This window comes from Microcebus murinus, chromosome 23 (genome assembly GCF_040939455.1).
Source record: "Microcebus murinus isolate Inina chromosome 23, M.murinus_Inina_mat1.0, whole genome shotgun sequence".
Lineage (NCBI taxonomy): Eukaryota > Metazoa > Chordata > Mammalia > Primates > Cheirogaleidae > Microcebus > Microcebus murinus.
This window is the reverse complement of record NC_134126.1, coordinates 31,760,861-31,783,589: the sequence shown is the minus strand read 5'-3', so window position 1 is coordinate 31,783,589 and position 22,729 is coordinate 31,760,861. Positions and strand designations below refer to the sequence as shown.

At 58.3% G+C, this 22,729-nt stretch overlaps 1 protein-coding gene across 1 annotated transcript in view; it reads left to right on the top strand.

Moving 5' to 3' along the window:
• Positions 1–12,212, top strand: part of PKP1 (plakophilin 1) — a 44,693-nt gene extending 32,481 nt beyond the window's left edge. Inside the window, exons 5-14 of the mRNA XM_012744319.3 lie at positions 699–906; positions 1,685–1,862; positions 3,200–3,314; positions 5,568–5,723; positions 6,553–6,729; positions 7,124–7,277; positions 7,589–7,775; positions 8,337–8,421; positions 9,617–9,723; positions 11,315–12,212. Coding sequence (XP_012599773.2) covers positions 699–906; positions 1,685–1,862; positions 3,200–3,314; positions 5,568–5,723; positions 6,553–6,729; positions 7,124–7,277; positions 7,589–7,775; positions 8,337–8,421; positions 9,617–9,691 — 1,335 coding nt within the window. The 3' untranslated portion in view covers positions 9,692–9,723; positions 11,315–12,212. The remainder of the gene's footprint in view (positions 1–698; positions 907–1,684; positions 1,863–3,199; positions 3,315–5,567; positions 5,724–6,552; positions 6,730–7,123; positions 7,278–7,588; positions 7,776–8,336; positions 8,422–9,616; positions 9,724–11,314) is intronic.
• The last annotated feature ends 10,517 nt before the right edge of the window (positions 12,213–22,729 follow it).

Below are 22,729 nucleotides of genomic sequence, written 5' to 3'. Positions count from 1 at the left end.
AGCCCTCTGGTTGAGTGGACATTAGACAGGTGCATTTCCTCCACTGGTCATGGAAGAGACACTGCAGTGCTAGCCGTGGGTTCAGCAGAAATCGCCTTTCTCCAGTTCCACTGAAGAGCATGACCTCTCCCACCCTCGACTCCCATCCTCCTACCCCCTTCCCTCTCCCCAGGCATCTTATGGTGGAAACCTGGGCTTGTTCCTGCCTCCCACGTTTGGCTGGCAGGGAGGACTCCCACAGGGCTCCGCAACTCACCCGAAGGGTATAGTGACATAAACGGGTTGCTAGAGTCCAGGGTTAGTTAGCATCAAGATTTCTACTGCAGGAGAAAGAGTTTCCACAGCAGAGTCTTCCTTATGTCTGTGTCCTGCTTTAGGAGTTTGAAATGTATTTATATCCATTGTCTCATCTGGTCCTCACCACCATTCTGCAAAGGAAGGAAGTAGGGCTCAGGAAGGAGGAGGGTCTCCCAGCTGGGACTGGGCGACCCAGGATCTGAATCCAGGCCTTGTGGCTCCTGGTCTGGGTCAGTTACCGTGACCTCACACTGCTTGTTTATTTTGGTTGACTTAGATGCTTCTGAACTACAGCATATATTTTTTTTTTTTTGGTCTGAGAAAAATCCACTTTGGGTAGAGAATTAGGAGGTCAGGCTTCCCTCCCTTGACCAGGCGGCGTGGTGCTTCTCTCCCGGCAGGTCTACCAGCTGGGAGGCATCTGCAAGCTGGTGGACCTCCTCCGCAGCCCCAACCAGAACGTCCAGCAGGCCGCGGCGGGGGCCCTGCGCAACCTGGTGTTCCGCAGCACCACCAACAAGCTGGAGACCCGGCGGCAGAACGGGATCCGCGAGGCCGTCAACCTCCTGAGGAGAACCGGGAACACCGAGATCCAGAAGCAACTGACCGGTAGGACGCCCCCGCCACGGAGAGCCAGGAGGGTGGGGACCTGTGCAAGGCTGATGGCTGCAGCCCCAAGCTGGGGACAGGCCAAGGCACAGCTGCACAGATCTGGCCCAGGGCTACTATCCTGGGAGTCCAATGGCCTTGGCCTCGTGAGTGGCGTCCAGATGGTGACCCTGGGTGACGTGCATACCCACAAGGATCACGGGTCATGGTCTTTCTGAGGTTAGAGGGCACTTGGAAGAAGGCCAGTGTCCAGGCAGGACCCATATTCACCAGGCCCTCGGATTTGCAGGTGATGGGGAGAGAGTCAGACTGGCAGGGGAGGGGTTAACGAGTCTTATGCACCTGCCCTGTGTCCAAAAGACACGCTAAGCACTCCAGGTGGGGGGTGCAGGTGCTTTTTGTCACCATGAAGACCTCAAATTGGACTGCAGAATAACAGTTGACAAGTATTTCCAGAAAGGCTTGCAGATGGGAAATAGAGAACATTAGAAGATTCGGAGTTCCGAAATGTATGTTAAAAGCCACTGACCGATCAAATGGTTTCTGGTAACTTTCCATATGCACGGTCTGGACCTAGACAGAGAGCTCCGAGATGCTCCCTGCCCTCAAAGAACCTGCAGTCTAGCGAAAATGCTGAGAAACGGGTTCAGGAAGCAGACGATAGGGTTGATAGACCAGGCCCACCTGGAAGGTGACACTGAAGCAGGGCCTGTCTGCCAGAGCCTGGGCTGGGGCCCCTGAGCCTGGCACCTGTGGGTTGACGGCCCGCGCCCCCCAGGGCTGCTCTGGAACCTGTCTTCCACCGATGAGCTGAAGGAGGAGCTGATCGCGGATGCACTGCCCGTTCTGGCCGACCGAGTCATCATCCCCTACTCCGGCTGGCGCGACGGCAACAGCAACATGTCCCGGGACGTGGTGGACCCTGAGGTCTTCTTCAATGCCACGGGCTGCTTGAGGTGAGAGGAGAGGACCCAAGGGGTCCTTCTGCCCCAGCCCCAGGCCCCATCTCAGCCAGCACCCAGCCAGGACACGGAACACAGCAGAACCCGGCACCGGCTCTCGCGGGCAGATGCCGAGACACGGGGCCCAGGTGTCCCTAATTTCCCTGAACCTGGACGGGGCTGGGGACCCTGCCGCCTCCTCTGAGGGGGCACAGCAGACGTTAGTTAGGAATCTAAGAGTGGAAATGCCTGGATCTGAACATCCGAACTGGTTCGACCATTTCCTTCTCCTCCGCCCCCTGGAAAAATGCATTTCTTGTAGCATCTTGAAGAGCATTCTTTCAGACAAAAGTCTACTGATGTGGCTGCCCGTGAGTCACTTCCGGCTGCGGTGCTCAGCCGTCTGCCATATCTATTGGCATGGAGATGCCACTGCTCTGCCCAGAGTTCCCTGGGCCCCGCCCAGGGTGTGGCACGGCCCCCGTGGGGCTGGTGGGCGTGCTCGCTCTGGGAGCGGAGTGTCCAAGCTGGTGGGGACTGGGCCGCTGGTACAGAGCTTAGAGCTGGTAGAGAAAGGCCCCCTCGAGGGGCCCGCCTTGCTGTTCCCCAACCCCTGAGAACCCCTTTCCAGAGTGAAGTCGGCACGTGCCTCCGTGTCTCCACTTGTGCGTCTCCCTGCCAGCCCCCAGCAGCAGCCTCCAGAGAGGGGGGAAGCTGGGGACACGAAAAACACCAGTGCAGTTAAGGACTTCATGGGGCTGCAGGGCTGCCACACGCCCCCCTGCGCCAGGCAGATGGGCACACGCTGCCCGGGAAGGAGCCCACTGCTGCAAAGAGCACGCTTGCATGGGGAGGGCTGTCTGGTCCCCACCCTCCGCTCCATCCCCAATCCAGCACCCCACACACGAGCTGCTTCCTGCACCCCAGAAAGAGAGTGGCAGGCAGGGAGCTCACTGCTCCCGGTCTGTGCGTGGCCACTAGTGGCCGAGTTGTGAGCCTTGGGCTGTCAGCTGCAGAGGAGCCGTGGCCACATGGAGCCAGTGACAGCCATAAAACCACGTACCCGGGGACCACCCGGGCAGACGGAAGAGCGAGAACTGGGTTCAACCGAGACCACGTTGCAGCCTCTGCCAGGGCGAGGCGTGATGGGCTAAATGACTTTTCTCTCCTTCCTTTTTCCTCCTTTCTTTGCCCCTCTTCACTCCTTTCCTCTCCCCCTCCTTCCTTCCTCCTCCTAACACACCCTCCAACCTCCACCATCCTCTCTCTCTGCTTGTTCTCCCCTCTGCCTGCCCCGCCACACCCCCTTGTCCCCACCTTCTCTGCACCCCACGCTCTCTGCCGTCCCCCAGGAACCTGAGCTCGGCGGACGCGGGCCGCCACGCCATGCGCAACTACTCGGGGCTCATCGACTCCCTCATGGCCTACGTGCAGAACTGCGTGGCGGCCAGCCGCTGCGACGACAAGGTGAGCGCGCAGCCCCCGTCCCCCCAGCTCCCCGACACCCCCATCCGTCCGCCTGTCCAGGGCTCCGAAGCCCAGAGCCACACCTGCAACCAGTGAGGGTGGCTCCTTGGACTCCCCGTCCTGGCGCTTTTCTCCCAGACCCCACGAGTCAGGGCTGCCCTTCCCGGGTGCCTTTGGAGCCTGGCCCAGCGACCGGCCGGGCGGCAGCGGCAGAGTCTGGGGCAGTGGAGGGATGTGGACTACCGCCATGGCGACAGAGGCAGGCGCTGGGGGCAGCGCGCCCGTGCGAATTCCCTCTCCCTCACTTAGACACTGAGTGGACACAGCAGCTGCCTGCTTAACCTCTCTGCTGCCAGTTCACTCTCAACTCTAAGGAGAGGGCCGCGGTCACATGGACCTCACGGGTTGTTTGAAGGACTCGATTAGTTAAGAAGCAAAACACAAAGAGCAGGCCGGGCGCCGAGACTCACGCCTGTAACCCTAGCACTCTGGGAGGCCGAGGCGGGAGGATTGCTCAAGGTCAGGAGTTCGAGACCAGCCTGAGCAAGAGCGAGACCTCGTCTCTACTAAAAAAATAGAAAGAGATTAATTGGGCAACTAAAAATATATAGAACAAATGAGCCGGGCATGATGGCACATGCCTGTAGTCCCAGCTACTCGGGAGGCTGAGGCAGGAGGATCGCTTGAGCCCAGGAGTTTGAGGTTGCTGTGAGCTAGGCTGACACCACGGCACTCACTCCAGCCCAGGCAACAAAGTGAGACTCTGTCTCAAAAAAACACAAAGAACAGGCTCAGACCAAGCGCCCAGCGCACATTTGCCAGCCTCGCCATCCTTGGCGGTGCCAGCCCTGCCCTGCGGCCGGAGCAATCCACACAGCTGCACCCAGGGCTGGTCCTCCCCGAGACAAGGCTCCTTCTGCCACCGCTGTCTTCCCGCTGCCTCCAAAATCGCCACTGGCAGAGCCACCGTCCTGCCCTCCCTGGATTTTCCAACACACCAGCACGAAGAGGCAGAGGGGAAAGGTCGTGGCGGGCGGGTAGACTGAAGGCTGGGATATTTCGAGCACAGCAGGACGGTGACGTGGGAGACGAGGAGGTGCAGCGGTCCCCAGACCTCCAGGGGACTGGCACCTGGGTCCTCAGCACCGTCTCCAGGAGGAGGGATTTTATCTCCTGCTTCTTCCCCTGGGAGTGACAGCAGGGCCTCCAAGGTCAGCCTTGTTGCTTGGAGGCTCAGCCTGGTTCCAGTGGGCAACGTCCCCTACACCTATGTCACCCTAACCCTGGAAGCCCGAGTCCCTCAAACCCCAGCAGTGGCCAAACAATGCAAATCCTCTGCACCGCCCCAAAACCTGAGCCTGGTGGCTTCACCACGGCAAAACGACAACGGTGTGGGCCCGGCTGCCATTACGGAGTACCAGTCTCCAGGCCTTGTGTGGACCTCACAGTTTTTTCTTTTTTGAGACAGAGTCTCACTTTATTGCCCAGGCTAGAGTGAGTGCCGTGGCGTCAGCGTAGCTCACAGCAGCCTCAAACTCCTGGGCTCAAGCGATCCTCCTGCCTCAGCCTCCCGAGTAGCTGGGACTACAGGCATGCGCCACCATGCCCGGCTAATTTTTTATATACATGTTAGCTGGCCAATTAATTTCTTTCTATTTATAGTAGGGATGGGGGTCTCACTCTTGCTCAGGCTGGTCTCGAACTCCTGAACTCGAGCGATCCTCCTGCCTTGGCCTCCCAGAGAGCCAGGATTACAGGCGTGAGCCACCGCGCCCGGCCGGACCTCGCACCTTTAATGTTGGAGGCCGAGGGCTGGTCACAGAGAGAGGGAAGGGCAGAGGCAGGGGGCTCGATGGCTTCGGAGCCTAGCGACACCAAGGCCGCTTCCAAAAGGCCCTTCCAGGAGGGCAGACGCCTGTCACTGCGCTGCGTCCACAGCAGGCGACACAGTGGCCAGGTCCGTGTGTCCTGCCACGCGTGGGGCCCATGGCGGGCACTTCCCCCTTTCATCTTCCCCGTCGCCCAGTGCAGGAGGCGGTGGAAACTGAGGCCCAGAAAGCCGAGGCAAGCCGCTCAAGCTCACATAGCCTGGGAGTGAGAGGTTCAGATCCAGGTCCCCGAGTGTCCCCAGGAGCGATTTCCAGACGGAGGGTGTGGGGGGCACCCGCTGCTCCCGCCTGTGTGGGCAGGAGATGAGCCGGGAGCCCGCCGGGCCGGGCAGGGGCTCAGGCGCTGACTCCCGCTTGTCCGCAGTCCGTGGAGAACTGCATGTGCGTCCTGCACAACCTCTCCTACCGCCTGGACGCCGAGGTGCCCACCCGCTACCGCCAGCTGGAGTACAACGCCCGCAACGCCTACACCGAGAAGTCCTCCACCGGCTGCTTCAGCAACAAGAGCGACAAGATGATGGTGAGCACCGCGCCCGGCCCCCTGCCCCACCGCCCTTTCCTCTCGGGCCTGCTGCAGCCTGAGCCCGGCGCTGGGGGCCGGGCCCACACCCCAGCCTCATGTGGGGCTCACGCTGCGCCCGGGAGCCGGGGAGCAGGCCTTCGTTCCGTCTCGCACGCAGAGACCAGCTGTGTGCTCGGGACTGCGGGAGCCCAGACTGCCCCAGAGGTCCGAAGCTCCAGCCCTCTGTTGGCAGGCCTCAGTCTCCCTCACTGTGTAATGGGCCGGGTCTCACCCATGTTCTCCCTTGCCCTTGAGGATGTGGGGGCAGCCAGAGCTCTGACCCCTGTCTGGCCTTGGCTCCCACGGTTTCCTGAGCCCTCCCGGCCGTCTCCCTGGAGGCAGCAGGTGCCGCAGAGGGACGGTCAGGCCTCCTCCGCTGGGCCCAGCTGTGCAGTCGAGGCCCCGGACCACCCTGGAGGCCCAGGACGGGGCACAAACCCACGTTCTGACTCTGGGAAGGGCAGAAGCGTCTCGATGTGACGGCCCGGAGCAGCCTCACACCGCTGGAGGCTTGGCCGGGCCGCCCTGGGGCAGAGGGCCCGAGACACCGGGAGTGCCCTGCCCTCTGGACACAGTCTGCAGGCCCATAGCCTGTCCCTATCCCCACGGGGCGGCCCCCATGCACAGAGGAAAGGGCGCCGGGGTGCATCTCTAGGCCCCCTGCCTCGGTGGGCCCTTCCTCGGTCCCTCCCACCCGGAGCCACACCCCCGAGCTTGGGGGGACGAAGACCGGACGCTCGGGCTGTGCCCCTTCCGGGCCTCCCCCCTGACCTGCTCTTCCTCCCAGAACAACAACTACGACTGCCCGCTGCCCGAGGAGGAGGCCAACCCCAAGGGCAGCGGCTGGCTGTACCACTCAGATGCCATCCGCACCTACCTGAACCTCATGGCCAAGAGCAAGAAGGATGCCACCCTGGAGGCCTGCGCGGGCGCCCTGCAGAACCTGACGGCCAGCAAGGGGCTGGTGAGCAGCCCCGCCCCCCCCCTGCGGACTCCCGGCCTCCGCCCACGGGCCAGGCCCCGCTCCCTGCTTCTCCCTGGGCCTCCCCCGGCCGCGTCCACGCGGCTCACACGGCGTCCGAGCTCACCCTGCAGACGGGGGCAGCACACCCGGTGCATGCTGGGGCTGGGCCGGGCACCAGGGAGATGCGGGGCTGAAACGTCCCTGCCCTCGGGAGCTTCCGGGTGGCGCTGGGTGCGCCGTAGGTGTCCGCGTGGGAGCAGGTCTTTGCGCACCTGCTGGCCCTTCCAGTGCGGAAGGGGAGAGGCCCCGGGGTCCTGTGCTTGGGATTCCCGGCCGCTGCTGCCTGCGGGGCCAGCCGGGAGCCGGGGCCCCTCACTGGGCTCTCCTTCCCCAGATGTCCAGCGGCATGAGCCAGCTGATCGGGCTGAAGGAGAAGGGCCTGCCCCACATCGCCCGCCTCCTGCAGTCCGGCAACTCGGACGTGGTGCGGTCCGGAGCCTCCCTGCTGAGCAACATGTCCCGCCACCCGGTGCTGCACAGAGTGATGGGTGAGACCACCCGTCCCTCCCCCCACCCCCAGACAGGGCGCGGCGGGCCCCTCGCCTTGCAGAGCCTGCTGCAGGGTCGCCCTCGTCACCGCCCCCCGGGGGGAGCGTCCCAGGAGGGGAGGCCTGCCAGAGACAGGTGTGCAGACAGACAGGGCCGCCGGTCCCCTGGGGCTGGGCGCAGGTCTGCAGAGGCCCCGCCCGGGCTCCCAGCCCTGAGCCTGGCAGGAGGCGGCCCCAGACCGGGGCCCCGGAGGGAACCCTTCCTCCCCTGGGTCGTCCTGACCCTGCGCCCCTACCCCTCCGTCTCCTAGGGAACCAGGTGTTCCCAGAGGTGACCAGGCTCCTCACCAGCCACACGGGCAACACCAACAAGTCCGAAGACATCCTGTCCTCGGCCTGCTACACCGTGCGGAACCTGATGGCCTCGCAGCCGCAGATGGCCAAGCAGTTCCTCACCAGCAGCATGCTCAACAACGTCATCAACCTGAGCCGCGGCAGGTGCGCGGCGGGACAGGCGACCCCTCCCCGCCTTGCTGCAAGCAGGGGCCCTGCAGCTCTCCACGAGCAAGCGGGGCAAATGCCCAGGGCGGGGGAGGCAGGGCTGGGGAAGTTCTAGATGCTGAGAGTGAGTGGAGCCGGGGGCCCGGCACCTAGGCCTCGGGCTATGCGGAGGGGACAGGGGCGGTGGCACACTTCTCAGCTGGGGGACGCGGACACGGTGTCCTCAGAGGGGCAGCGGACCCAACTGTAGGGGAGCTTTATCCTGCCCCATGAGGCCCTCCCCCCCCAGGACAAGGGCTGTGGTGGGGAGGGCCCTCCCACCTGCCCGCCCCATGGCCCCTGAGCACAGTCCTGGGGCCCCTGTATGGCAGGGCTGGGGTTGCCCCCACTGTGCAGAGCGACCAGGGCTCAGCCCGCCCCACTTGGGCTCCTCTCTCCTGCACCCCTGGGGCCTCTCCCTCCCCACCATCTCCAAGACCAGGGGCCGAGGGCGGGAGGGGGGACGTCCTTCTCGTGCCTGCTAGAACCTCGTCTTACAAACGCCTGTCCCCTGCCCAGTGCCTCGCCCAAGGCCGCGGAGGCCGCCCGCCTTCTCCTGTCTGACATGTGGGCCAGCAAGGAGCTGCAGGGCGTCCTCAGACAGGTAAGAGCCCCGTCAGTCAGCAACCCCTGCCGGGGTGGTTCCTCCCGGCCCGGCAAAGCCTTTCCCTGCCAGGAGGGAAGGCCAGGTGGGTGGAAGAGGGAGGCAGGGGGCCTGCCCCAGCCAGCTGCGTGAGGCTTGCACGGGACAGACCCCAGAGCGGCTGAGAGACCAAGACAGCGTGGGCGTGCAGATGCATCGCGTGATACGCGCTCTGACAGGATCTCTGGGCTCGGGGCTCTCTGAGGGGTGCTGGGTGTGTGGAGCGCAGAGGAAACCAAGGAAATGGGTGAGAGGCCTGGGGTGGGAGCAACTGGAAAACAGGGTGGACAGAAGGCAGACAGGTCATTTGGGCACTCTGGCTAGACAGGTGGGTCAGGGTTAGGGTTAGGGTTAGGGTTAGAGCAAGAGCAAGGCAGGGATCCAGTGCCTTTCACGCCCTGGTTCCATCTGCCAAATGCAGCCAAGCACAGCAGGACCCAGCAGGCAGGTCTGCAGGGGAAACGAGCACAAGCTCGGGAGCAGCCGGGCTTCCCACCAGCTGCTGTTTTGAGTCCCCTGTGCCGTCTCCCCCTGTTCCCAAGGGGACCCGGGCCTGCTGCTGCTGTCACGTTATGCTGTCCTTGCTCACTCGCTCCCCAGCGTGTTCACGGAGCACCTGCTGTTCGCTGGGACAAATGACAGGAGCAGGACTCGGTCTCCATGCAGCAGGTGCTCCGGGGCCGGAGGTGGAGAGCAGACAAGTAGGCAGAGCCTTCTCGCACTGCGGCCTCACTGCCGGCCGCCCGCTCCTGTGTTTGGGAAACGCACGTCCACCCTGCCCGAGAGCTCCTGTGGGAATTAACGACGACAGGCAGGGATGGTCGGAAGGAGGAACGGCCAACAACCTCTCTAACCTCATGGGTCCTGGCCGGAATCCTCACGCCTTGATTCAGGTTTCGTACAAAGACAAGCGGGAACTTCGATCTCGCCGATGGAAGCCCAAACACGTTCCCCGACCCACGGAGAGCGGCGGCGCTATGTCTGGTTGCACATCTCATGTGGCCGGTTCTAGCCCCTGACACCTGTGCATAGTGGTCAGGACACACGCGTGTCCAGAGGCCGTATGAGCCGGGGGTGCTCTGGGGGGGCAGTGTCTGCCCCACAGCAAGCCCCACGCTGCGTTTGAGCCACACAGTCGGTGTTTCTGTCTTTGCAGCAAGGTTTCGATAGGAACATGCTGGGGACCTTAGCCGGGGCCAACAGCCTCAGGAACTTCACCTCCCGATTCTAGGAAGAGGCTGTCCAAGCAAGTTCACCTTGCAGGTAAGAACCTCCCCTCCCGCAGGGCCAGGGATGCCTCCAGGACCACCGCAACAAACAGCCTCCGCCCGTCTCAGAGAGCGCGGACAGGCCGGGACACAGAAGCCTCCTTCGGCCTGGCTGAAAGCCTGGCTCCGGCCAACGCCAGCAGCTGTGTAGACAGCTTGGCCGGGAGCATGAGCCGTCCCACCACAAGATATTAGGGGTGCACAATGTCCTGGTAATGTCAGAAGGGCCAGAGGTTTCTGTGCAGGACTGTCAGGCACAAATGTGTAGGTTGCACACTGCACAAGACAGGCGGTGCCATTCACGTGGAAGACAGCATGCGATACGATATATGCAACAGAAATTATAGAATATGTCACTCTGGGGTTAGCCACTCATAGCTCACTTTTTTATCCTTTTTCTAGTCCACTTTCCAGTCTCTGCACGTGCCTAGGGTGGACAAGCTTATTTCCTGCTGACGGTTCTAGGGACCAAAACCTCAGAAGCGATTCTATGCCAAAGGCTCGCAGGCCTTCCTGTTCACTGCAGTCACCTGGGCGGCTCTCGCACTCCTGGCCCCAACCCCAGCCGTTCTGACTCTGTAGCCGTGGTCTAGGGTCCAGGAAAATGCATTTTTAAACAAGCATCTGAAGTATTTCTGATGCAGCCCGGCCGAGAACCGCAGCCAGATCCCCAAATCAGCTGTCATCGACCCTGGAGAGGGTCCTCAGAGGCTGTCCCTGTTTGGAGCCATCTGCAAGTAGCCCGGGACGAGGACAGGGCGAGCCAGGCACAGGGACCTTCTTAGCGCAGGCTGCCTGCCAGCACCCTCCCGAACCCCGGCACCTGCGGAGGGTCCTGGTGGGGAGACCGGGCTGTAACTTCGGTCCAGACAGATGTGAGATGAGACCGCAGACGCTCTTTCCTGGTAGATGGGCTGCAACAGCTTGAAGAACAGAAAAGAAGAAAAGATTCAATTCAGTGGATTCTTTTTTTTTTTTTTTTTTTTTTGAGACAGAGTCTCACTCTGTTGCCCAGGCTAGAGTGAGTGCCGTGGCGTCAGCCTAGCTCACAGCAACCTCAAACTCCTGGGCTCAAGCGATCCTCCTGTCTCAGCCTCCCGAGTAGCTGGGACTACAGGCATGTGCCACCATGCCCGGCTAATTTTTTCTATATACTTTTAGTTGGCCAATTAATTTCTTTCTATTTTTTTTTTTTTTTTTTTTTAGTAGAGACAGGGTCTCGCTCTTGCTCAGGCTGGTTTTGAACTCCTGACCTCGAACGATCCTCCTGCCTCGGCCTCCCAGAGTGCTAGGATTACAGGCGTGAGCCACCACGCCCAGCCCAATTCAGTGGATTCTTAATGAGCTCGGTCTCTGTGCTTAGCAATTAGCAGAGTGGACGGGGTGGGGGGGGGGAGCGAAGGTAACAAGCTTCTCAATCCACAGGAGCCACCCATCAACGCGTCAGGTGTGGCCCCGAGTCCAGGCTCAGGCCAGAGCGCACCTCGGGGCAGATGACAGTGGGAAGAGGCGGCGGGATTGGCCGGACTCACCGGGGTGGAACCATCTTGCTATAAATGCTAACTCGGGGCCTTCTCTTTTTCCAGAAACATCTGACCCAGTTGAGAAGACCTCAGGCCTTGCTGGACGGGTCACTCTGTCCATCCTGTGCAGTATTTGGAAAAGTTCAAATGCGACTGAGAGGAGACCTGAAAACTGAGGATGATGGAAATATCTTTCATTTATTTTTTTTTTCCTTGGGGGAACTGGCAGGCAGTGGGGATTGAGGGGGTTGGGGGGCTTTCTTGAGTTAAAGGGGCTTATGTCTGATGTCAATACTTCTTTCCCTGAGAAATGGTATATATATATATGTGTATAATGGAAATGTGTGTGCGTGTGTGTGTGCATGTATGTGCGTGTGTGTGCCTATGTGTGTGCGTGTGCGTGCCTATGTGTGTGCGTGTGTGTGCCTATGTGTGTGCGTGTGTGTGCATGTGCATGTGCGTGTGTGTGTGTGTGTGTGCGTGCGTGCGTGCCTAAAACCATAACCACAGACTGCAGAACGCTAGGCAAGCTATTCCAGCGCAGCTCATCGGGTGGTGAAAGAGACTCTCCCGTGTTTCTCGCTCATAGGCAAGGATGGCATGTGCTTTCTGGTGAGCTGCCTGTGGGTCCTGGAAGGCACTGTGCCAGGGTGGGGGGCTCCAGTGAGCCAGCTCCCCCCCATGCAGGAGGCCCGTGGGCTTCCCGCCAGCCATCCCAGGGCGGCAGGAAGAGGCCCTGAGGCCGGGCTGACCTCCCCCCGCCCCCCGTGAGAGGCTGCTTTGCAGACAGGGAGGTTTGGTGCATCGCGTGGGAAGTTTAGTGTGTCTGATGAGGCCGCCTCCCTGCAGTGCCACAGGACTGGGGTGGCAGGGTGTGTTTTCTAGAGACAGCAGGGCTTCCTGTCTGGCTTTGCTGTGTGAGGTCTGCGGGGGGAAGCAGGAGCCAGAGAGACGGGGCCGGCAAAGCCCGGCTCGTTGTGGGACAGAGGAGGCGGAAACGGCGCTCAAGGAAGCCAAAGAGGTGTGCAGGGAATGGCCGTTCGTCTTCGTTCCCAGCGGAGAGGGGGCCGGCCGGGGTGGGGCATGCACCTGCTCAGGCTTCCTGTGGGAGGGGAGGGGTGGGGGGTGGAAATTAACCAGGAAGATGCTCCGCACCAAACCTGCTGTGAGTCCAGCAAGGGGGTGTGGGGTCCCAGGAGCCCTGGAGGAAGAGAATTAGGATAGACCAGGACAGGGAAGTGTCATCTCAGGGCACCAGCAAGCCCACACTGCAGCCAGCGTCCGTCCCCACCTTTCCCTGGCACTCGGCCCTCCCGTCTCCTCTCTGTGAAACCCACTGGGGGCGTGACAGGGAGCCTGTCAGGGCACCTGCCGCCCGGCCCCAGCCTGTGCGCACTGCAGGTGACCCGTGACACCGCTGTCAGCCGGGAGATGCCGCTTCCCCCTAGCACCACTCTGACCTCTTGGCTCGTTTTCGTCCCCCGGAGGAAGAGCCTGGCGGGCCCAGCCCTCCGCCTTGGGAAAGAGGCAGCTTTTCAACCCTCGGCGAGCCGAGGAGGGCGGGTGGGCCAGGCCTGACTTCGGTAACCGCTTGTGCCCGCTCAGGCCAGCCAGGTGGGCCTGGTCACCCAGGCCTCTGACCCATGCCTGTCACTTTGGGAGAGGTGACACCAAGAGGGCTTGAGGATGCATCTCCCAGAGAAGGAGTTTGCTGGGCTCCGAGGCAGTCTCAATAATTTAAGTCCACGTTGACCTCACGTACCAGGATCGACACCCCAAACAAGAAGTTCCAATTTGAGGCCGAGTGAAGACAGGCACAGGCTCTGTCCCCACCCTGACCCCAGGAGGTCCCGTGCTGAAGACAAATCCAGTTATTGGCCAGCAGCAGCCTCTCCGGGGGTGGGGGGCAGACCAGCAACCCAGACTCCACGCTCCTCCTGGGGACCCAAGAGGCATGATGTTCCCTCTGCCTGTCCTCCTCGGGGCTCGTCTGGGGGGTGGGTGGCTGGGAGGGGCACGGCCGGGGCTAGCGGTAGGTGGGGGCAGGGGGAGCCTCCCTATAGCCCGTCCGCCCCTTGCTTCATGTTTGTACAAAAGCCTTGCTCTGGCCGGGCCCAGTTTTCCCGTGTGATACGCTATGTATTTACTCTTTTGGAAATGTAGGAAATCAATAAATTGCTAGCGTTTCTTTGACTTTTCCAAGTGGTGCATTATTTGGGGCGCTGTTGAGGAATGAAGGGGCTACTCATCGGCTTCCAAGATCTCCTCTCACTGGCTCTGTGCCAGACGGGGATTGAGGATGCCACCGGGGGTAGAGGGGGCAGAGGGACACCGCTCGTAGGCACCTGCTCTGTGCTGGCCTGTCTGAGCCTCACCATAGCTCGGTGACCCTGGGATTCCTATCCTAATGGCACAAATAATTAGAGTGAGGCTTGGGGAGGGAGCAGGCATCTCCAGTGCCACTCAGTTTGTACTTGGAGAAGCCACCCGAGCGCGAACCCATCCAGGCGGGTCTCTGCAGCAAAGAGGACTTCAAGAGTGAAGTGCAAGGAGCGTGTGTTGATTGAATGCCTGTTCTGCCTGGGTGCTACATCAAGTGCTGGAGGCTCACAAAAGAGGTTCACGAGGGACCAGACCTTCTGGGACACGCATGGTAAATTCCAAGTGATGGTGTGCAGGCCAGCGGGGTGGAGGAGGCCAGGGTGCTCTGGGGAGGGCTGGAGGTGAGCTTTTCCCAGCCAGGCAAAGCCCTTCGGCTCCAGCCCACGGCCCTGACCTCCCGGATCATCCTGAAGTTTTGCAATGCCCAGGCCGGCCTGGGTGGCAGAGCTGTGCCACAGCCCAGTGGGGGAAGATGGCATGTCTATGGCCCAGACTGCTAAATAGTTTTGAGATCCGACTGTTTTGAGACCTGAAAAGTATGTATTGGCTCCAAAATGTGAAATCATATTACACATTCAAAATCAATAAATGTTCACATTTTTATTTTAATTTCATTAAAATGTAGCATGCACGCAGACATGTGCATAATTCCACACGCGTGCAGCTCTGTGAACCTTCCCAAACCAAACAGCACCCAGCTGGAGACACAGAACAATGTCATCCCAGAACCTTCCTCATACCCTTCCCGTCACTGTCCATGCCCAAGGGTAACTACTAGCCTGACTTCTAACCCCATATGTTAATTTTGCCTGGTTTTGAACTTTACAGAAAGGGAGGCCGTAGAGGGTCTTTTCTGTGTCTGGCTTCTGCAGCTCAGCAATGTGTCTGCAGGATTCACTCGTTCCTATTGCACATCGTGATCACTGCTGCACAGCCATCCATGCATAACTGGGCTGCAAAATGCAATATGACATCGCCACCGTTGTCACAGCTCTTATTCACAAACAGAGAAATGACTTGTGCATTAGTTGTCTCCATTCCCCCAAACTCCCAGAGATGACGTGATCACTGAGAAATCGTAACAGTGAAGAAGTTAGATGTTAGGTGGGCTGTGGGTGCATTTAGCGTGTAGGACAGCCAAAGGGCTGCAAAGTCTTGATTCTGCCGTCCCTGGCCAAGAGGGTCACAGGCCCTTCTGGCCCCTGAGGGCACCGTCCAAAGAGAGCAAGAGGGGCCAGGAACAGAAGGGCAAGGCCAAACTGGGGGGGGGCCACCAGGGGCGGCTGGAAGCCTGGACCGTGGCACAGAAAAGGTCTTGCGGTCCTAGAGGCCGAGTCTCGCAGACCCCACGTCCAAGCTGCCCCCGAGTCCATCTGCCCCTGAGCCTCGAAGCCATTTCCTCCTGTCCCCTTTGCACCTCGCCTGGCCCGGGGCCCTGTTCTCCCACTGGAGACCAAGCGTTCTTTGGGCATCTCTTCTTAGGAGGCGGTGCTTTCTGCTGCCCAGCACGGCTGGGAAAAGGAGTGAACAGACGTAATTAACGACGACAATTGCCTTTGCATTCGAGGGGCCATGCGATGACCCCTTTCCCTTTCAAAGCTTTTGGAGACTCATTCTCTGTTTTGATCTTTACTCCATTCTAGTGAGACAGGCAGAGCACAGTGTGTTAAATTCCAATGTGCAGATGAGGGCACTGAGACCCAAAGAGAGACAGTGACTGAGTGGCCGAGGACCCGGGTCTCCCTGTCCCAGCCCAGGTGCACTCTGGTCAGCTCACACGGGGCTGTGCAGCCCCACAGCGCGGGAACACGTTCCGAAAGGCCCCGCACAAAGGCGACGCTCTGCGTAATCGAATCCTGCCTGAATCAGAAGCTCAGGGCACCTCCAGGCACCGTGAGACTGCACGTCTCATGAGCTTTGGTTGCTGTGCATGGACTGCACGTCTCATGAGCTTTGGTTGCCAATAAATAGCACGTTCCGATGGCTGGACTGTCAGACACCAGAAACTGCCATGTGGATCGTCCTAGTCCGGGGCCAGTGGGTGGGTGGATTAGAATATGAGCTAATGAGGCCAAGGCCACAGGGTGAAAAATACCCGAGTGACCCTGCAGGTCCCCCACCCTGACCTGACATCCCACAGACACCTGCCACTGCATCAGCAGGGTGTGAGTGTTGCCGGGCGACACATCATCCTCTCTGGGAAGTGGGTCAAAGCTGACCAGCCCCGATGGTGGTGCAGCAGGGACACCCAGGACACAGAAAGAATTTCATGCCGCCAACATCCCAAACCCTTAGGTCGACCATTCACAAGTTCCATGGCTGGTGAATTAATGTGTTAAAAACATTTTTTTTAAAGCACTCAGCAGTTACCGAATGGTTCCGAGTCTCCGGGGCATAAATGCCACCCCTCCACGAGGCCATGCAATCCTGCCCTCCACGCTCTCTCAGAAAGGAAACTGCAGCCAGCATTCCAAGGCTATCGGGGCCCGCCCCGGGTGCACACATGTTGTTCCAGATCCTCTTGGGCTCAGCCTCCTGCATTCTGGCCCAAAACTTTCCTGGAGGGCTGGACGCGGTGGCTCATGCCTGCAATCCTAGCACTCTGGGAGGCCGAGCCGGGCGGATTGCTCGAGGTCAGGAGTTCGAAACCAGCCTGAGCAAGAGCGAGACCCCCGTCTCTACTATAAATAGAAAGAAATTCATTGGCCAACTAATATATATAGAAAAAATTAGCCAAACATGGTGGCGCATGCCTGTAGTCCCAGCTACTCGGGAGGCTGAGGCAGGAGGATCGCTTGAGCCCAGGAATTTGGGATTGCTGTGAGCTAGGCTGACGCCACGGCACTCTAGCCAGGGCAACAGAGTGAGACTCCATCTCAAAAAAAAAAAAAAAAAAAAAACTTTCCTGGAGAACAGCTGGGCCGTGGGGGACAGGTGCAGACCTGGAGAAGAATGCCTGCCTGTTCCGTGGCCACCACCAGGGATGGGCACGTATTAATCACCTTTGATCTTCCTATGGATGCCAAAAAGCAGGTACAGCCATTCCCGTGTCACAGATAAGGAAACTCTTGCCAACATATAGTTCTGCTTACCAGCCCCCTTCCTTACGTGGGAGCTGTCGTATGTATTCTATTTACATATATTGTAAACCCACAGTAACTTTTGCTTTAAAATGTCATATACATTTGAAAGAAATTAAGAGAAAAATGGTCTTTAACATTTACCATTTCTAGTGCTTTTCATTTCTTCCTGAAGATTCAGATTTCCATCTGGTATTATTTTCATGTTGTGTAGGTCTGATAGCTGTGAATTCTCTTAGTTTACATTTATTTACCTTTCAGTGTCTTTATTTTACCTTCATTCCTCAATGACAATTTCTCTGGGTATAAAATTCCGATTGATGGTGTCTTTTTTTTCTGTCATTACTTTAAAGATCTTGTTCCACCCTCTCCTGGCTACCATTGTTTCTGGTAAGAATTTAGCAGTCTTTCCTACTGTTGTTTCCCTGTATGTATTGTATCATTTTTCTCTGCCCACTTTTGAGATTTTCTCTTTGCCTTTGATTTATAGTAATTTGACTATAAGGTGTATATATCTTGCTTGGGATTGGCTGAGCTTCTCAGGTAGATATATTGTGTCTTTCACCATGTCGAGGAAATTTTGGCCATTATATCTTCAATTATTTTTATGTCTTGTGTTTTTTTCCTCTCATTCTGGGACTCCAATTGCATGTATATTAGACCTTTTGCTATTGTTCCACAGATCACTGAGCGTCTGTGTTTTTCTCTTCTCTCTCTGTTCTTCAGATTAGTTTATTTCTACTGATTTGTGTTTAGGTTCCCTGACTCTTTCTTCTGTCATTGTAAATGGATTGTTGAGCACATGCAGTCAATTTTTATTTTATACATTATATTTTTTCAGTTTTGGAATTTCTGTTTGGTTTTAATGAATAACCTCTATGTTTTATAATATTTCGTATTTATCCACTCATCACAAGCATATTTTTCTTTACATCTTCAAGCAAATTTGCCATTTCTGCTTTAAAATAGTTGTCTGCTAATTCCAGTGTCTAAATCATTTTATGAGCAGTCCTCGCTTATCGTCTCTTCTCTCAGTTGTAGGCCACGTTTTCTTATTATGTTAGTAAGCTTGGATTGCATCCTGGGCTTTGTGAATGACACACTGTATAGCTTCTGGATTCCACCCTTCACTCACCTGAAGGGTATTGACATTTCGTTTCAGCAGGCAATTAACTGGCTGAACTCAAACTTCAAACTCTGTCTGCCTCGTGGTGAGTTTAGTTCCAGTTAGACGGCTTGGGTTCTCCCCCACGCTTGCATAGTTAGAAGGTCAGCCAGAGATTTAGGCAGAGTTTATATTCAGAATTTGGGGCACTTCTCTGTGACTCTTTCCTTCCCAATATTCCCCTCTCCACATTCCAGCTGCCCTGATCTCTGTCCCCTGGCTCTTCAAGCCAATCAGACTGCAGGCTTCTGCTTGGGTTTTGCATAGCCTTCATGGAGCCAATCACAGCCTGCCCTTGGGTGGAAAGATGCAAATCAGAAAACTGACACCGTGAAATTTTATTCTTCTGGGTGTCAGCTCTCCTTCAGTTTCTGCTTGCTTTGAGTCACTCTCCAATGTCTTCAGGTAGTTGCTATTTTTCATATTTTTGCCCAGAGTTTGTTTATAGCTGCAATTCACAGGAAAGATGATTTGATGGGAGCTACTTCACTGTTACTGGAAATGCAAGCTTCTGATCATCAGATGTAGAGGCATGAAAGTCACTGGTGCCTTGACAAGGGCCATTCTGGTTGAGTGGCAGGAGCAGAACCTTCGCTGGAATGGGTGCCGGGGAAAGTGGAAGGAAAGGAGTTGTAGGGAGTGAGGATTGCCTGTTTTCTGAGAAGATTTTTTCTTTTTGAAAGGGGAAAAGAGAAATGAGCAGCTGTGGGGAGGGAATGTGACATTACGATAGACCTTTCTGTAAAGATAAAAGCATGTTTTGTATGCCGGTGTGAATAATATAACCGGGAAGGAGAAATCCAGGACCCGAGGGAGAGAGGGAGAAGTTGCTGGCGTGGCTTCCTTGAGCAGATGAGAGGGGTCAGGAGCAGATGCGCCGGTCGAGGGGCTCGCTTGGATGGGCTGTGGGCAGCTCACCTGCAGTCACGGGGGAGGGGTGGGAGCCCGCTGGGAGCCTGCGTTCTATTGCGCGTTCTATTGCGTCCACATTCTCAGTGACACAGGAAGCCTTGTCAGTTTGAGAGCGAGGACAGAGGAGGACACGTTGGATGTTTGGAAGAGAGGAGAAGGGATGAAATCGTTTTCCAGGAGAACTAAACAACCAGCGAGATGTAGCAGGAACGCCAGGCAGCACTAAGTCCCTCTTGCGGTTGGCGGCCACGAATTTAAAGGAAGACCTGCCAGAATCGCCGTGCATTTTCTCCACCCAGGTTTTGCTGCCGCGCAGGTGCAGGTGCAGAGCAGGTGAAGCGTATTTAAGCGGGGGTGGGGGTGTGGGGGGTTGCAGGTGGGTGTGATGGGGCAAGAGAGGAGCGAGGGAGGTAAGGGTGCGTGCAAGGAAGCCAGCGCAGATGTGCGGCCGCGAGCACGATCGTTACAGATAATGCTCGCAGAGTCCTTCCCCTGCCTAAACGCCCGCCAGTGCCCGGCTTTCTGCAGCTGGGATTCTCCGGCTGCACCCCAGGCTCTCCCAGGCTGGCCCCCGCACACGCTCCCCCGTCCCGCCCCTTCCCGTTCTCTCCCTCGCTCCGCCCGCCCGCAGCAGGCATCTCCCCAGACACGAAGAGCCTGCTCGATGCCACTGCTTCGTGTTGTGTCGTTCCTTCTGCCTGGCATGCCCTTCCCCGGCTCTGCCTGTCAAAGTCCTATTCATCCCGGGAGGCCCAACTCGCATGCCACCCCCTCCGTGCAACCTGCGTGCTCGCACCGGTGTGCAGGCCTGGCGTGCCCCGACTTGCCCGGGCGTCTGTGTTTGCCCTCTGTGACGGCGACTGGCTCGTCTCTGTGTCCGTTCTCAACGCTCGGCGCAGCGCCCAGCACGTGCCCAGCATGCACCAGATCAAAGAGGACCCCGAGATTCACAGACTCCCACATTGCACTGGCCTTAAGAGACTTAAGGCCTTGGCCGGGCGCGGTGTCTCACGCCTGTAATCCTAGCACTCTGGGAGGCCGAGGCGGGAGGATTGCTTGAGCTCAGGAGCTCGAGACCAGGCTGAGCAAGAATGAGACCCCGTCTCTACTAAAAAAAATAGAAAAAAATTAGCCGGGCATGGTGGCGCATGCCTGTAGTCCCAGCTATTTGGGAGGCTGAGGCAGGAGGATTGCTGCAGCCCAGGAGTTTGAGGTTGCTGTGAGCTAGGCTGACGCCATGGCACCCTAGCCCATGCAAGAGAGTGAGACTCTGTCTCAAAAAAAAACAAAAAAGACTTCCAGGCCTCCCTCCCTCATCCGACCCTTGGAGGTCCATGAACAGTCTTCCACACGGCCACATGGCGCCTCCCCAAGCTCCTCCAGAGAAAGGAAGTCAGCTGTCCTGTTAGTCCTGTCTCTGATATCGCTCCACTTGCACTGACTGCCCTTGTCCTTACCCCCTGGGACTGTAGACAATAGGTCCCCCGTCCCCCATGGCAACTAGAGTGTCTGCACACAGCCACCCTGAGCCTCTGCGTTTTCTCGTGTCCAGCCTAACCGTGCTCAGCTTCTTCCGCCATTCCTGGAAGACACGGTTTAGTGCCCCTCTCCCTGCCTTGGTCACCCTTCTCTGAACACGTCTCAGGGGGTCATCGTCCCTTTTAAGAACTGGAGCCCTGAACAGGGAAAAGAACATCAGCTGCGGTCCGAGCAGCACCAAGCACAGCGGGGCGGGACTCTCTCCTATTTGAGGCCTCCGTTTCTAGTCTTTTCCATTGCTGGGCCTGGAAACGGCCGGAGCCTGGGGTCTCCAAGCTCTCGTTCCTCGGCAACTCACGCCATGGTCTTTCTGGACTGCGGAGCCCCAGGCAATGCCGCTGCTTCGGGCTGTGCGGGGTCCTGTTCCGCAGCCTCCTGGGAGGAGTAGGGAGACCCGCGCAGTGTGTGCTGGTTGGGAAACGGGGTTCCCCAGAACCGGCGGCTCCAGCTTGGGGACGAATCCGTTCCCGGTGACTCTGAGCGCGGCAGTTCCAGCTGGGGAAGCAGCCCAGGTGCCACAGCAGTGATGTCTCCATGCAACTGTCAGGACACGCCTTGGTTGCCTTGGGCAACCCTGATCGCCCGGCTGCTTTCTGCTAAAATGAGGGGCGTCTGGGGTCCCTTCCAGTCCACGGAGACCTCCACGTGGGTGTCCTAGGCCTGGGCAGCCCGAGGCCGCTCTCTGCTATTGCAGGCGATGCTCAGAGCGCCCGCGCCCCAGGGTCTCCTCCCCCATGTCCATCTCGTTCCCCAGAATCCCGGCGAACCCCAAACCCTGGCCCCAGCCTGCCCCGGCTCCCGGGCCAGGGCTGGGAGCCTCCAGTTCAGCATTCCTGCACAGCTTCCCACGCCCGCCCCTGCCCAGCCCGCCCGGCCCCTGCACCCGCCCATGGCAGGGGCCGAAGAAGAAGCCAGAAGCCGTGAGTCAGGCTGTCAGACTGGCCCTGCCAGTTCCACCTTCCATCTAACCTCGGTGTCAGCAGAAGCCGGGGAAGGGGTTTGGCTGGAAAGCTCTGCCACCACACGCTCTCCAGGCGGGGAAGGCAAATGAGCCTCCCTCCCGCATAAACCCAGCCCCGGCACTGGGTCTGTGCAAGTCCTCCCTGCCTTCCCCCAGCTGGGGGTGACGCCTCGGACAATGGCCCAGGGGTTCACAGGAATGGTCTTCTCCCTGCTGGCGGGGACCCGGGCTCCAGCACCAGGCTGGTGGATTCGAGAGAACAAAGAGCACTGGAAACTCAAAAAAAGGCTGAGCTACCTGGCACACCTGAGAAATCAAGTTTGGTGGGAACAGCCTGCCCCGTAGACCCTGGTGAGGTGGCGCTGCCTGGACCATCCCATCCCAGCCCAGAAGGGCACTGGGGGAGGAGCCCCAGCAGACCCTGTCTCCACCACCACCAGGCTCAGCTTCTCACCCCGGGAAAGGGGTGCAAAGGTCCCTCTGAATCCCAAGAGCCTCACAGGAAAATCTCAGTAATGTGTGTGGGGGATGGGGGGCGGGAAATTAGATTAGCATTTCCTGAAGTCAGTTCCACAGGCTGTTCACAGGTGCTAAGTGACAAATGAGGTCCGAGTCTTAGAAAAGACTCTGGGCTAAACGGGGTTGAACAGTTAGTTTTCCTTACTCATTATCTCAGAAGCATCCGTGTGCTAATATGTATCAAGGCAGAGACAGGAAGAGAAAAACACAGAGGGGTGGCATGAAGCCCCTCCCGACTTATTTCATTGCAGAAAACTTTTAAACAGAACCCCACCTTGGGAGAACCAGTTAATGACAGCCGCACTTAGATTGTTTATGCCTATTTTTTTTTAAATTTTTTGTAGAGACGGAGTCTCACTATGTTGTCCGGGCTGGTCTCAAACTCCTGGCCTCAAGCGATCCTCCCACCTCAGCCTCCCAAAGTGCTGGGATGACAGGTGTGAGCCACTGCGCCGGCCTAAGCTTAACTTTGGAGAAAGATTCCGGGATCCCATGGGGGCAAAGGTCATCCTGGAACAGGTCAGATGGCAAACCAGGTGGGCATGGCCTGGGAGAGACCCTGCAATGCATGAGGCCTGGCAGGGGGCGCTCCAGCAGGCCTTTAGACCACAGGTAACCCGGCTCAATCATTCTCCAGCCAGAGGGGCAGGTGGATTCCAGGGTACCTTGTGAAAACCCAAAGCCCCTGGGCAGTGCTGTTGTCACGGGGCCGTGGGCCATACTTTGAGCAGCGAGGTCCTGGCCAATCTGGGGGGACTTCCTGGAAGGGCAGACCTGTCAGAGAGGGAAAAGATGCAAGAAAGCAGGGCTGGGCTGCAGAAGGGTGTGAATGTGGGGAGGGAGCGTGAAAGCGAGAGCCAGCGTGGAGGGGCGGGCAAGGGGGAGCCATCGGAGTCTGGGGCACAGGTTTGAAAGCGAGG